At 44.0% G+C, this 13,905-nt stretch overlaps 1 protein-coding gene across 2 annotated transcripts in view; it reads right to left on the reverse strand.

Annotated features, from left to right (window-relative positions):
* Window positions 1-2,641: 2,641 nt before the first annotated feature.
* The window catches only part of LOC133355479 (ras association domain-containing protein 1-like), a 28,679-nt gene continuing 17,415 nt past the window's right edge, over window positions 2,642-13,905 (reverse strand). For both annotated transcript variants that reach the window (XM_061572796.1, XM_061572795.1), the window contains exons 4-5: window positions 6,012-6,127; window positions 2,642-4,793 (exon numbers count right to left, since the gene is read on the reverse strand). In XM_061572796.1, the coding sequence (XP_061428780.1) occupies window positions 4,647-4,793; window positions 6,012-6,127 (263 nt within the window). In that variant the 3' untranslated portion in view covers window positions 2,642-4,646. The remainder of the gene's footprint in view (window positions 4,794-6,011; window positions 6,128-13,905) is intronic.

A 13,905-nucleotide genomic window follows, 5' to 3' on the forward strand; every position in this document is an offset into this window, starting at 1 on the left:
CCAGGTTTTTTCTTTGCCAAACTGCAAAATCCGTGTACTGGTCTTGGCAACGCATTATGTACTGGAAATGATTAACTAGTCCGCTGGCTGACCCTGCATGGCCCCTGAGTGAGATGAGATTCAAAAGAAATTCGAGGCCAGAGTTTCATGATTTAGATCTGACAGGGCTTGGCAAATATCCAGCGCGGAATAAAACAACGACGTTTAAGGCCCTCTGATGGGTTTGCTCGGATGTGCCAATGTAATATGGGAATAAGAAGTGGTCACCATTGCACCTTAGCTGACCTCCAGCCAAAATGTTGAGGGAAAACTCAATTCAGAGGTTTTAAGGAGTTGTAAAAATTCACGTGCTTAATTCACAGTTGGAGAAATTCACAACAGTCAAGCGAGCGAGCGATAGGAGTGCCACCGTAACATGTAGCCAACCAACTCGATTTAAATCACATTAAACTAGGGAAGAGCGAAACAAAAACTCAGCATGTAACAATTCTGACTCACGACATCACCGGTCATGAGCTATCCACCTCTTGATGGGAGACCTCCCTGACCCTTCGCCATCTCTCATGCATCGATTTAAAGCTTCTTTCGTGACTGCAGGGATTCATCATAATAAAATAATAAAAATAATACATCATAAAATACAATTCTCACGACGTTTCGGCCACAACGCAAGCAGCCGTCCTCAGGTGAAGAACAGGGCTGTCGGAAAGACAGCGTCTGAATGAAACGTCGTGAGAATTATTTTATTATGTTTTATTTTTATAATTTATTATTTCCCTTCTACGTGACTCTACCGAAAGAACCAAGAAGATGATCTCTCATGTTCCTGCCCCAACCATTCACAAAAACAACACGTGTTAGTGCAAGTGAGTGACCACGACTGTGGCGAAGGACTTGAGACTATGGGCATCACAATCAATTCCAGTTTACCAGTGGCCTAGAAAAATATTCATTTGAGAAATTAAGCCCCGGTCATCACAATCGATGTCAACACCAAGCTTGATCGCTCAGCAATTTCAGCCGGATCCTGTCTGGTTAGCAACCCAGAAAATAATTCTACAAGCAGCCACCACCACATCCTACATCATTAGACCTCCTTTGCCAGCACCAAAATATAATAATAGGGTTTTCCCCCTTTTTTCTGGCAACAAAACTGAAACCTTTTTACGAGGATTCATGTCTGCATTAACCACAATACTTGCAGTCAAAATGCAAACAAAAAACACACTATGATAACACTGGTCAATAAAAAAAAAACATTTTTTTTCTGACCTGGACTTTTGCAGCTGTTTTAGACTAATTTCAGGGTGCTGATTCCAAATCTGATCTCAGATTTGCTCTATCACATCTCATTTTTATGCTATCGGCATACCCCATTTTCATTGATTTTACCCGAAATTAACTCTCTCACTTATGATTGCAAGTTGTTGCGAGTCAGTGACTGCTTTAGTGTTAAAATATGGTGCTGTATTTTTAGGATAGTGTGTTTATAACATCATTTTATGTAGATATCCACATTTATTTAATATTTTTCTTCTGCAGTTTTTATTGAAAATGCAATATTTGATATCTCAAAACTGATGCCAGATTTGGAATCAGCACCCCAAAATTACATTAAAACCGTTGGAATACCTTATGCCAGAAAAAGTGTGTTGACCAGTGTAATATATGCAGTCCTTGAAACTGATTGGTCCACACCAGAGACAGCTTTCTTTTGAGCCTTGACCCAATTGGTGCTCGACCAGAGGACGCCAAAAGGCGTACAGCTCAAATACAATGCTGCACTATCAAGTAATGAGGGCTCGGGGTGAGCATCTACATCATTAGACCTCCTGTGCCAAGTATTATCATAGTGTGTTTTTTGTTTGCATTTTGACTGCAAGCTATTGTGGTTAATGCAGACATGAATCCTTGTTAAAAGGTGTCAGTTTTGTTGCCAGAAAAAAGTGAAAAAACCCTATTATTACCACCACATCATGTATACATCTCACTACGACTATGGCTACCAGTCATGGAAGTTTTCCATGGAAATAAGGGAAATAAATGTATTCAGAAATTAAGAAATAAGAAAAATAACAGTTTGCCTATGCCGTTATCGAAAGCATCATGAATCGATTGCAAACGGGCAGGACACATTATGAGAAACTGATGAGAGACGATAAAGAAACTCAACCGCGGACTGGAGACGGACAAGGGAAGAGACGCAGACAAAGTCAGCGGAGGAGATGTCAGCGGTGGGACGACGCAGTTTGGGAGGCGACTATTGGACAGGAGAAACCAAGGGAAGTAATGAAAGAAAAATTAACCTGTAAAAACAACGTTTTTCACTCTAAATCCTTTATATGCGTGGCGGCTAGAGTCCTCTCGTCCTCTGGCTTGAGATGGCTGCCACCTATGGGTCAGATGATTGCCTGCCACCATTAAGCAATTGGTAATTAAATATAATTTATTTTTTCCTAAAAAGTGTAAAATTTAGGAAAAAAATTTTCACGAAAAGAAATTGTCACGCACAACGAGTCTGTGTGCAAAATGTCAGCTCGATTGGATCACGGGAAGTGGGTTAAAAAACGACCGAAAGATTTGCACGGTCGTAAGCGCGCAAGCAAGCAAGCAAGTGAACTTAATATAAAGGATTTAATAAGTATAACCCGTAAAAACAAAGTTTTTCACTATAAATCCTTTATATGCGTGGCGGCTAGAGTCCTCTCGTCCTCTGGCTTGAGACGGCTGCCACCTATGGATCAGATGATTGTCTGCCAGTATTAAGCAATTAGTAATTCAATATTTAATTTGTTTTCCCTAAACAGTGTAAAATTTAGGAAAAAATTTTTCACGAAAAGAAATTGCGTTGCACAACGAGTCTGTGTGCAAAATATCAGCTCGATTGGATCACGGGAAGTGGGTTAAAAAACGACCGAAAGATTTGCACGGTCGTAAGCGCGCAAGCAAGCAAGCAAGTGAACTTAATATAAAGGATTTAAAAATAGTAGGAAGCATTTGCACAACAGGCTGACAACAACAATTACAACGAGCCATCTACTCCAGTCCACCAGTGTGGCCTGGGAAACCACTCATTGATAAGTTAAGCCCCCTTCTTGGTTCTTTCAGTAAAGTGACTTTACCGAAAGAACCAAGAAGATGAATCCCTGCAGTCACGAAAGCTTTAAATCGAAAGTTAAGCCCTGCTCATCACAATCTACGCCTACGCCAGTTTGATCGCTCAACCAAAATCACAACCCCGCGCTTCCGAGTCCACACATCCCACACACTGCTTTCATTGCTTTCATGGCCTTATTTTGGTGATTTCGAAAAGTTTATTGGTTTGGCCATGTTTGTTTGTTGTAGTACGGAGTAAGACTGATGGCCTTAATCCAAGTTGTCTTGTGGTTGTTGTTGTTTGACTTACATCCCACTGGGATTTTTGCACACAGCGTTGGTGTACGGTGTCTTTTCTGCAATATTTAGCTGTCTTCTTTTGGATTTTATGTTTGCACATAGTCACATATTCACTTTAAGATGTTTTCTTGTTCATGTTTTTGTTTTTTGTTTGTTGCGGTTGCACCCGATTCAAGAGCCGAATGGCTCACAGGGCTATACCTAATAAATGAACTTGAAATGAACTTGAACTGCGGAGTTGTCTTTCGCAAAGACTCCACCTTCCACGTTGACCCTTGTTGACCGCTCCTTTGTTATGTTGTTGTTGTTGTCTCCTCTCACGATGCTTGCAATTCCCCCCCCGCCCCCCCAAATGTTATCCCGATTGTGCAACCGTCAGTCAAGTCACCATCGACCAGATCTCCACTGGGACCTCTCACCCAGAGCAGAGTGCAACCCGCCCCGTGTCAGGGGACGGCCCGCAGAGCCACCTCTGACATCCTTCAAATGACCTCTGGCCCATACAGTAGAGGGCAGCACTTCCCACACACACACACACACTCTCCGCAAACGAGCGCGAGGTCCGTCGTACGACTAAATTCAATTTAACACGTAGGCTTTCGCGACCAATGTTATTCATAATCAACGTTTTTGGGTTTAGATCGCGTTATTTATAAATGTGTTCACCATTCTGGCGAATTGCCCGATGATGCTGGATGCAATTACCAGCGAAACGTCGTACTACTCAAATTGTAAATGTTGTGGCTTCAACACACCGGTGGGCTAAAGCAGTGAACTATTTGTCTTTGTCAACGTGACACTTTTTTACTGATTGGCCGTGTCGGGTGGTGGAGGGTTACGACACATTTATAAATAACGCGATCTAAACCCAAAAACGTTGATTATGAATAAATTCAAACCGATATTTTAATTCCCAGAGCTAAGAAGTAACCTAAATCAGCAGAACCAAATTAAGTGATTTTTTTCGGTGCCGTCATTGGTAACGGGGACGAGGCAATCGATTAGCGACGCTTGAAAACACCGGCAGAGTCGCAGTCGAGTGGCTGAGACCCGAGAACATTCGAACGGCTCAGAATCGGTGACCGCCGGGAGCTACACGGCCACTCAATTGAACGTCGCTCTCCTCGGCTGACGTGAAGCGCGGATGATCGAGGCCGGTGTGGGACGATGATGGCGGTGGAAGGGGGGCGCGTGGGTGGGGGGCGCGTGGGTGGGGGGCGCGTGGGTGGGGGGCGGCCCCCCCCCCCCGCCTAGGTGGGCAACTTGTCTACCAGGGCGGTGCGTAGACGGTCCCGGTAGCGCGCGTAATTGCGGTTGACAACCTCGGCGTGTTTCCGCTCCTCCTTGTCGAGGATTCTGAGGAAGTTGTGCAGCTCAGGAAGGCTGAAGGCATCCCACTGCTCGTTCACACGCACACGCGCACACGCACATGCACACACACACACACGCACACACACACACGCACGCACGCACACACACACACGCACACACATGCACGCGCACACACACACACGCACACACGCACACACACACATGCAGGCACAAGAATGTCCACTCAATTAGCTGAAGAGATTATAGGAGCAAAACGTCACCAATAGTTACTACAACAGGTTTTTGTGGATGTGTTGCACAGGCCCTCTGAACCGTTTTCGGGTTGTACCGCTGTGTTGTTTGGCACGATGTCCGACGTTTTGCTCCGAGAGTTGGGACCATCTTCAGGAGCTAACAAGATCAAAGAAACCCCCAGAATGTGGAGCAGAACGTCGGATATCGTGCTAAACAACATAGGCATCATGAAACACGGGGCTAAGACGTCACCAAAACTGAAGTCCTCCTCATTGGTAAAAAGTAAATGACTCCACTAATAGGGTTTTTCCCCTTTATTCTGGCAACAAAACTGACACCTTTAGCAAGGAATCATGTTTACATTAACCACAATACTTGCAGTCAAATGCAAACAAAAACAATACTCTGATAATTTATGCATTGTCTTTGAAACTGATTGGTCCACACCAGAGACAGCTTTCTTTAGAGCCTAGTCTCATATGGTGTTCGACCAGATGACGCCAAAACCCTACCCGATACCCGGCTACCGGGTACGGGTAGCCGTTTGCGACCCTGGTGCGGCCGGGTACGGGTAGACCGTGAGTCATTGGTGAGTCACCGTTTGTCACTCATTTCCCAACGTCTTGTCTCTTCTCACAATTTAAGTTCCTAGAATCAACCCACCCGCGCCTGCAACATGGCTTTATCCCAGAGGTTGCAATCAGGTACCCGATACCCGTACCCTACCCGATACCCGGCTACCCGGCCGGGTACGGGTACCCGTTTGCGACCCTGGTGCGGCCGGGTACGGGTAGGCCGTGAGTCACTGGTGAGTCACCATTTGTCACTCATTTCCCAACGTCTTGCCTCTTCTCACAATTCAAGTTCCTAGAATCAACCCACCCACGCCTGCAACAAGGCTTCATCCCAGAGGTCGCAATCAGGTACCCGATACCCGTACCCTACCCGACCGGGTACGGGTAGGGTACGGGTACGGGTACCCGTTTGCGACCCTGGTGCGGCCGGGTACAGGTAAGGAATCAAAACCCGTGTGCGACCTCTGGCCTCACCTCAACGTCCTCGCTGAAGTTCTCCTTGAGCAGGAAGCGCATGGCGTCACAGTCGGGGCCTGACATCAGCCTCAGGTAGAGGGGGTGCTCCGTGTCGGCCATCTTACGTAGGGTGACTGCACGCGCAGACACACACACAGAAGTAGCCAGGTCAAAGATAGTCCCCTCTAGTACCCAATTGGTGAGGTTAAGATGCTTCAAGTCACGGATAAACATTGTTTCCAAGTGGTAGACATAATGTGGCCACGGGCAAAATATAAATACCGAATAGCAGGCTAGGTACGGCCAGTGGACCATTGGTTCTCGACCCCTTGTCGATACTGATGCATGAATATTCCTTTTACACCAAAACATCCAATCCAAGCCACGCCAACTAGTGTGCTACGAACCCGGTGGCCGGGTTCGTAGCACAGCGCACTAACCGCTACGCTACCCACCAGCAGCAGCAGCATCAGACGTGACTCGTAGCCTGCGAGCCCATGCGCCAGCAATGCCAAACACAAACAGCATAAATCCCTGACTCTGTTTAGTGTACTTGGCGGTTTATACCGGCGGAGCTGTAACCTTTCTCCGAGTTGTTCATGTTTTTGTTTCTTTGTTTGTTGCGGTTGCACCCGATTCAAGAGTCGAATGGCTCACAGGGCTATACCTCGATGTAAAGCTTTCGTGACTGCAGGGATTCATCTTCTTGGTTCTTTCGGTAAAGTCACGTAGAATGGAAATAATAAAATAATAAAAATACAACACAATTAAATAATAATAAAAAAACTTTTTATTCCTTTCGGTAAAGTCACGTAGAATGGAAACAATAAAATAATAAAAATAAAACACGATCAAATAAAATAATTTTTGTAATTTTTAATCTTTCGGTAAAGTCACGTAGAATGGAAATAATAAAATAACGACAAATAAAACACAATAAAGTAATTTTATAATGTTTTATTTTTATTATTTTACTATTTCCATTCTACGTGACTTTACCGAAAGAACCAAGAAGAGGGCTCTACCTAATAAATGAAACTTGAGTCGTAAAATATAAACAGCACCGGCTGCCCCCGCCCCACACACCGCAACGCGTGATGCCGTCCGCACCATGCGCTGCGCAAAACCTTCGGAAAGTCAAACGAGGCTGTGGGTGGACGAGGTTGGGGGGGGGGGGGCAGAAGGAAACGTAAATGGGAGACCGCAGATCTCTCCCGCAGATAAAGTGGCACAAGACGCCTTTCACGGAGCAGATTAACAGCAGTGTTTTGTGTGTAGCAGGCTGCACATGCAAGGCATCGGGGCAAGTAACATGCAACTTATCATTGATTCGTCATCATTAATCACGAGCCATACTCAATACACTGCTGGACAAAGGCTTCCCACGAGGTCATACCGTTTGAGCGGCACACCCCCGATTTCCTGGGCTCGAATCTTTCAGCTGCCGAGTTTTGGTGACCTCAGCTCGGTCATCGATAACCAAACACAATAAACAAACGTTTCGTTTTAGTTAAATATACTTTAATGAAAATATTGGTTTCACTCCGATGCGATGAACATTTTTCCCTGTCGCAACGGTGGGTGGGAAATTGCCACCGTGGTTAGGAGGTGTGGACAAGAGGTCATTTGAAGAGGTTCCAGTAGGTCTGTGATACAGTATATCCTTCCAGGGGCCATTCTACAACACAGATTGATGTACTGCTGTGCGAGAGGTCTGAATGGATAAATGGTTTTTTACCCTTCTATCTGGCAACAAAACTGACACCTTTTTTTTTTACAAGGAGTCATGTTTGCATAGACCACAATACCTGCAGCCATAATGCAAACAAAAAATTATCATATTTTTTACTGGCAAATGAGGTTCCAATGGTGTAAATGCTTAGCCCGAGCTCTCATACTCTGATGGTGCATTGTCTTTGAGTTGTGCGCCTTTTGGCGTCATCTGGTTCAACCCATGTGAGACTAGGCTCTAAGGAAAGCTGTCTCGGGTGTGGACCAATCAACTTCAAGGACAGTGCATACATTATCAGAGTTATGTTTTTTCTTTGCATTATGGCTGCAGGTATTGTGGTCTATGTAAACATGACTCCTTGTAAAAAAAGGTGTCAGTTTTGTTGCCAGATAGAAGGGTAAAAAAACAACCATCATATTTTTTACTGGCCAATGAGGTTCCAATGGTGTTAAATGTCTGAATGGATTAATCATCCCATGACGTGAAGCCAATAAGACAAATGGGTTAGAATTAGGGACAACAATGACATTGAGTGATTCCACAAGATGCAGGCTCTGAGTGGCGCCGTGCAAGAATCAATTGTTCAGAATCATCGAGGCAAATATGGTTCACCTAATACCTGTTGTCACTATCGGTGCTACATTTACCAAAATGTGTACAGGTAGTCCTCTATTTACGATGGAGATGCGTTACGACGACCCCATCGTAAGTGGAAAATATCGTAAGTCGAAGATGGCCTAGCCTGCCCAGAAGTCTTAAAGAATGGTGGTAATTTAGCAAAACAGAGCAATTTACAGTACCGTACTGTATAAACTATATACTGTGTGTATTTATTAATTATAATAATGTATTGCACAGCAAAATATAACGTAAAAAACAAGGTAAATTATTCGCCTACCTATATGAACTGCAATTTAATAGAAAGTTTTTTCAGGAAACAATCCTATCTGCTATAAAAACTTTTAGCATCATGCATTGAACGTATCGTGGTAACCTTAAAATGAAATCGCTAAAGCTACGTATCATACACGCATTGAACATATCGTAACGTAATCATATTGTACTGTATCCACAAAGATTCTGTCCGTCGCCTGCATACTTGAACGATGTTAGGTTGTTGATGGCAATTTTGTCGAATCGCCATCGTAAGATCGAAATATCGTCAGTCGGACCATCGTAATTTCGGGAACTACCTGTACTGGATACGGTAGTGGCTTCTTAAATTGAATTGCAGTACTATCATATGTTTGGCCACAATGGCGAGATATTTAACTACCTCGCCTGGTATACAGGAAGTTGTGGGTTCAATCCCAACCCTGACACCTGCAGCTGTATATTTGGTATTTGCATAGTAACTCCTGCAATCTCTCATTTACTTGATACAGCTGTCGTGGCTGTGACGGTTCCACCTGAAGACGGAAGCTTGTGTTGCCTCCGAAACGTCGTGATTTTTATTTTATTTTACTTTTATTAATTTTAATGTTTTACCTACGTGACTTTACCGAAAAAACCTAAGAATATGGTATTTGCATGTTCTCCACAGGATTTCCTTCCACATTTTAGAAACATGCATTTAGAGTATTTGGCTGAAATACATGTCTACACGGTAAACCACTTCATTGAGCTATCATTTGTGGCCAGGTCGCTGATGAAAAAGAGCTATATAGCTCAGTGGGCTTTACTAAGTAAAATGAAAAAAATAAGTTGAGTATTGTTTGTTGTTGTTGTTAACATTGTTACTCGCCCCGACTGAACGTTCTGCGAAAAATAGCTTCATAGCTCATCGGATTCCTCCAGTATAAATACACATTCCGAATTGCGACTGAATCACAACATTATTTATCGAACTACAACAGAATCATGCCAGGCCTATTACGCACCAAAACATCAACCAATTGATTTGCGCGAATTGCAGACGGTACACCGTGAGAGATTGCAATGGCTTGCGCCCTTAATCCAGCATGTGGATCTACCGTGGCAGAAGGTTTTATGGGACTGAAGGAAGAAGTGGCGCGCTACAAGCTCACCTCCGATAAGCACGGTTGGCTACGTACGGTGTGAAAGAAGTTCAACATATCTTCTTGGTTCTTTCGGTAAATTTCGATTTAAAGCTTTCGTGACTGCAGGGATTCATCTTCTTGGTTCTTTTGGTAAAGTCACGTAGAAGGGAAATAATTAAATAATAAAAATAAACCAATACAATTATTCTCACGACGTTTCAGCCACAACGCAAGCAGCCGTCCTCAGGTGGAGAGCAGGTCTGTCGGCAGCGTCGATTTGAACGCAGCGTCTGAACGCTGTCTCCCCGACAGACCTGGTCTTCACCTGAGGACGGCTGCTTGCGTTGTGGCCGAAACGTCGTGAGAATTATTTTATTATGTTTTATTTTTATTATTTTATTATTTTCTTTCGGTAAAGTCACGTAGAATGGAAATAATAAAATAATAAAAATAAAACATAATAAAATAGAGTCATTCAGACTCTGTCTTCTCGACAGACCTGTTCTCCACCTGAGGACGGCTGCTTGCATTGTGGCCGAAACGTCGTGAGAATTATTTTATGTTTAATTTTTATTAATTTATTATTTTCTTTCAGTAAAGTCACGTAAAATGGAAATAATAAAGTAATAAAAAAAAAACATTATAAAATAGAGTCATTCAGACTCTGTCTTCTCGACAGACCTGTTCTCCACCTGAGGACGGCTGCTTGCGTTGTGGCTGAAACGTCGTGAGAATTATTTTATTGTGTTTTATTTTTATTATTTTATCATTTCCATTCTACGTGACTTTACCGAAAGAACCAAGAAGATGAATCCCTGCAGTCACGAAAGCTTTAAATCGAAAAGTTCAACATACATAAATACAAGCTGATCTAGTCGCTCCATCTCCGTGGCGACGGATCCTCTTGGTCTATCAGTGTATTCCCTGCTTTGGCTCTCACTCCCGTCACCAGTTTCGTCCGGCGTGGTGTAGTATGGTGAATGTGTGTTTTCAATCACTACTCTCATGGTTACTATTCCCATGAATTTAGATTTAAAGCTTTCGTGACTGCAGGGATTCATTTTCTTTGGGACGCTGTCTTTTCGGACAGCTTTGTTTCTTCACCTGAGGATGGCTGCTTGTGTTGTGGCCGAAACGTCGTGAGAATTTTTATTTTATTATGTTTTATTATTTTATTATTTCCCTTCTACGTGACTTTACCGAAAGAACCAAGAAGATATTCCCATGAAATTCCCTCATTGATTCCTCCACCCACGTTGAGGACTTGATACTGTGTTTAACTACCACACTGCAGGTCACAACAACACAAACTCAACCACTCACGCAATCATTCACCCACTCACTCACTCACCCACTCAACCCACCCACTCACCCACTCACCCAATCATTCACCCACTCTCCCACTCACTCACTCACCCACTCACTCACTCACCCAATCACTCACTCACTCACTCACCCACTCACTCACCCACCCAATCACTCACCCACTCACTCACCTAATCACCCACCCACTCACCCACTCACTCACCCACTCACCCACCCCCTCACTCATCCACCCACTGCAGGTCACCTCACTTCTCTTTCTGCTACCTCCCTCGCATCGATCCACTTTGAAATTCCCTCCCTTTATTTTGCAAAGTTCTGATAACCTTGTTCAATTCAAGAAACCTAGTAACTCTTATCCACAGCACCTCAAGAGTGTGGGTGATGTTCGCCACGTGGCATATTTTGGGCCTACTGGGCCTGTGCCCATCAGGCCCAGAGATTGGTGGTCACGAGTAGGTGGACCGTGGTAGGGGGGGTCGTGAATTATGAAACCCCGACGGGAAGTGATTGAGTAATGTTTCCTTGGCATAAACAAGAACAGCATATGTCCCAATGTATGTCTTCCCAACTTTAGAGCCTACACAACATTAGTCACACATTTGTGCAATACTTTATAAAGTGTATGTAATCAATCTTGATTTGAAGCTTTCGTGACTGCAGGAATTCATACTCTTTGGTTCTTTCGGTAAAGTCACGTGGGTAGAAAAATAACGAATAAACCACGACGTTTCGATCGCAACACAAGTCATCGTCTTCAGGTGAAACGACACAGCAGGCGGTGATGTAGTGGTTAGCGTACTGCACCACAAACCCAGTAGTAGCCTCAGTTCAATTTCATGGCTAACATCATGATGGTGTTCTGGGTTCTTTCGTTAAAGTCACGTAGAAGGGAAGTAATAAAATAATAAAACATAATATTTTATTATTATGTTTTATTTTGTATTATTTTATTACATAATATTTTATTATTATGTTTTATTTTTATTATTTTATTACTTCCCTTCTACGTGACTTTACCGAAAGAACCAAGAAGATGAATCCCTGCAGTCACGAAAGCTGTAAATCGAAATCATGATGGTGATTATCTGAACCAACTCTGAGCCTTCCCTAGGTCGACTCAAACTTAAATGTTTGAGTACCTAGTGCGGTGTTTAAACATCACTCGACAGACAAAGGCAGCCAGGTGTTGTGCTCGCCAAACGAACCCTTTATGCATCATGCTGGCCTTCATTAGGTGCTCACTAACAGCACTTGCCCCAGTGGCCTGTGTAGGCTATACGAATGATCTTTGTCGTATACAGTGCATACAAGAACAAATCATTGACGTATTTTCTTCCAGTCACCATGCTGCTGGCAAGAGGAACACAGCTTAACCACAACGGGAACTTAATTTAAGATACACGCTGGTCACAATGCTACAGTACAAAAAGTGAGTCGCCATTGTTAATCTTTTTGACTCAAATAATGTAAGGTTTATCCCATTGGTACCTCATTTTCCAGTAAAAAATATAATTGTTTTTTTACCCTTTTATCTGGCAACAAAACTGACACTTTTTTTACGAGGAGTCATGTTTGCATAGACCACAATACCTGCAGTCGTAATGTAACAAAAAACACAACTCTGAAAATGTATGCACTGTCCTTGAAGGTGATTGGTCCACACCCGAGACAGCTTTCCTTAGAGCCTAGTCTCACATGGTGTTGGATCAGATGACGCCAAACATGACTCCTCGTAAAAAATGTGTCAGTTTTGTTGCCAGATAAAAGGGTAAAAAACCAATTATCATATTTTTACTGGAAAATGAGGTACCAATGGTGTAAATGCTTCCCCGAGCTCTCATACTCTGATGGTGCATTGTCCCTGAATTGTGCGCCTTTTGGCGTCATCTGGTCCAACCCATTTGAGACTAGGCTCTAAGGAAAGCTGTCTCGGGTGTGGACCAATCAACTTTAAGGACAGTGCATACATTATCAGAGTTATGTTTTTTGTTTGCATTATGACTGCAGGTATTGTGGTCTATGCAAACATGACTCCTCGTAAAAAAAAGGTGTCAGTTTTGTTGCCAGATAAAAGGGTAAAAAAACAATTATCATATTTTTTACTGGCAAATGAGGTACCAGGCGAATTAATTTCAAGTTGTTTTTGTTGTGTATCTACCAATTCGATTGCCGTGTTTCGTTATCGTTAACATCATCATCCAGTCTGGATGAAAGCCTCCCCAAGTCATTTCTATCCCTCACGATCTCGGTGTTGCAGCAATCCATCTAGCTGTTGCACACAACAGCGAGATGGATTGTTGCCAATCTCTGATTGGCGCGGTTGGCTACGTACACTGCAAAAGAAGTTCTACGTACGTACGCACGTCAGAGGTCGCAAACGGGTTTTGATTCCTAACCCGTACCCGTACCCGGCCGGGTATGGGTACCCGTACGCTACCCGTACCCTACCCGAAATGAATGACAAACGGTTACTCACCGGTGACTCACAGCCTACCCGTACCCGTACCCGGCCGCACCAGGGTCGCAAACGGGTACCCGTACCCGGCCGGGTACGGGTACCCGTACGCTACCCGTACCCTACCCGAAATGAGTGACAAACGGTTACTCACCGGTGACTCACAGCCTACCCGTACCCGGCCGCACCAGGGTAGCAAACGGCTACCCGTACCCGGCCGGGTACGGGCAGCCGGGTATCGGGTAGGGTACGGGTATCGGGTACCCGGTTGCGACCTCTGACACACGTACAAGCTGATCTCATCGCTCCGTCTCGATGTCCAGTTTATTCCCTCCTTTAGCTGCCACTCCCGTCAGCAGTTTCGTCAGCCACCGTCTCTCATGCCCAAGATGCGTCTTA

This window comes from Lethenteron reissneri, chromosome 51, assembly GCF_015708825.2.
Source record: "Lethenteron reissneri isolate LAM-NWPU_2019-01 chromosome 51, ASM1570882v1, whole genome shotgun sequence".
Classification (NCBI taxonomy): Eukaryota; Metazoa; Chordata; class Hyperoartia; order Petromyzontiformes; family Petromyzontidae; genus Lethenteron; species Lethenteron reissneri.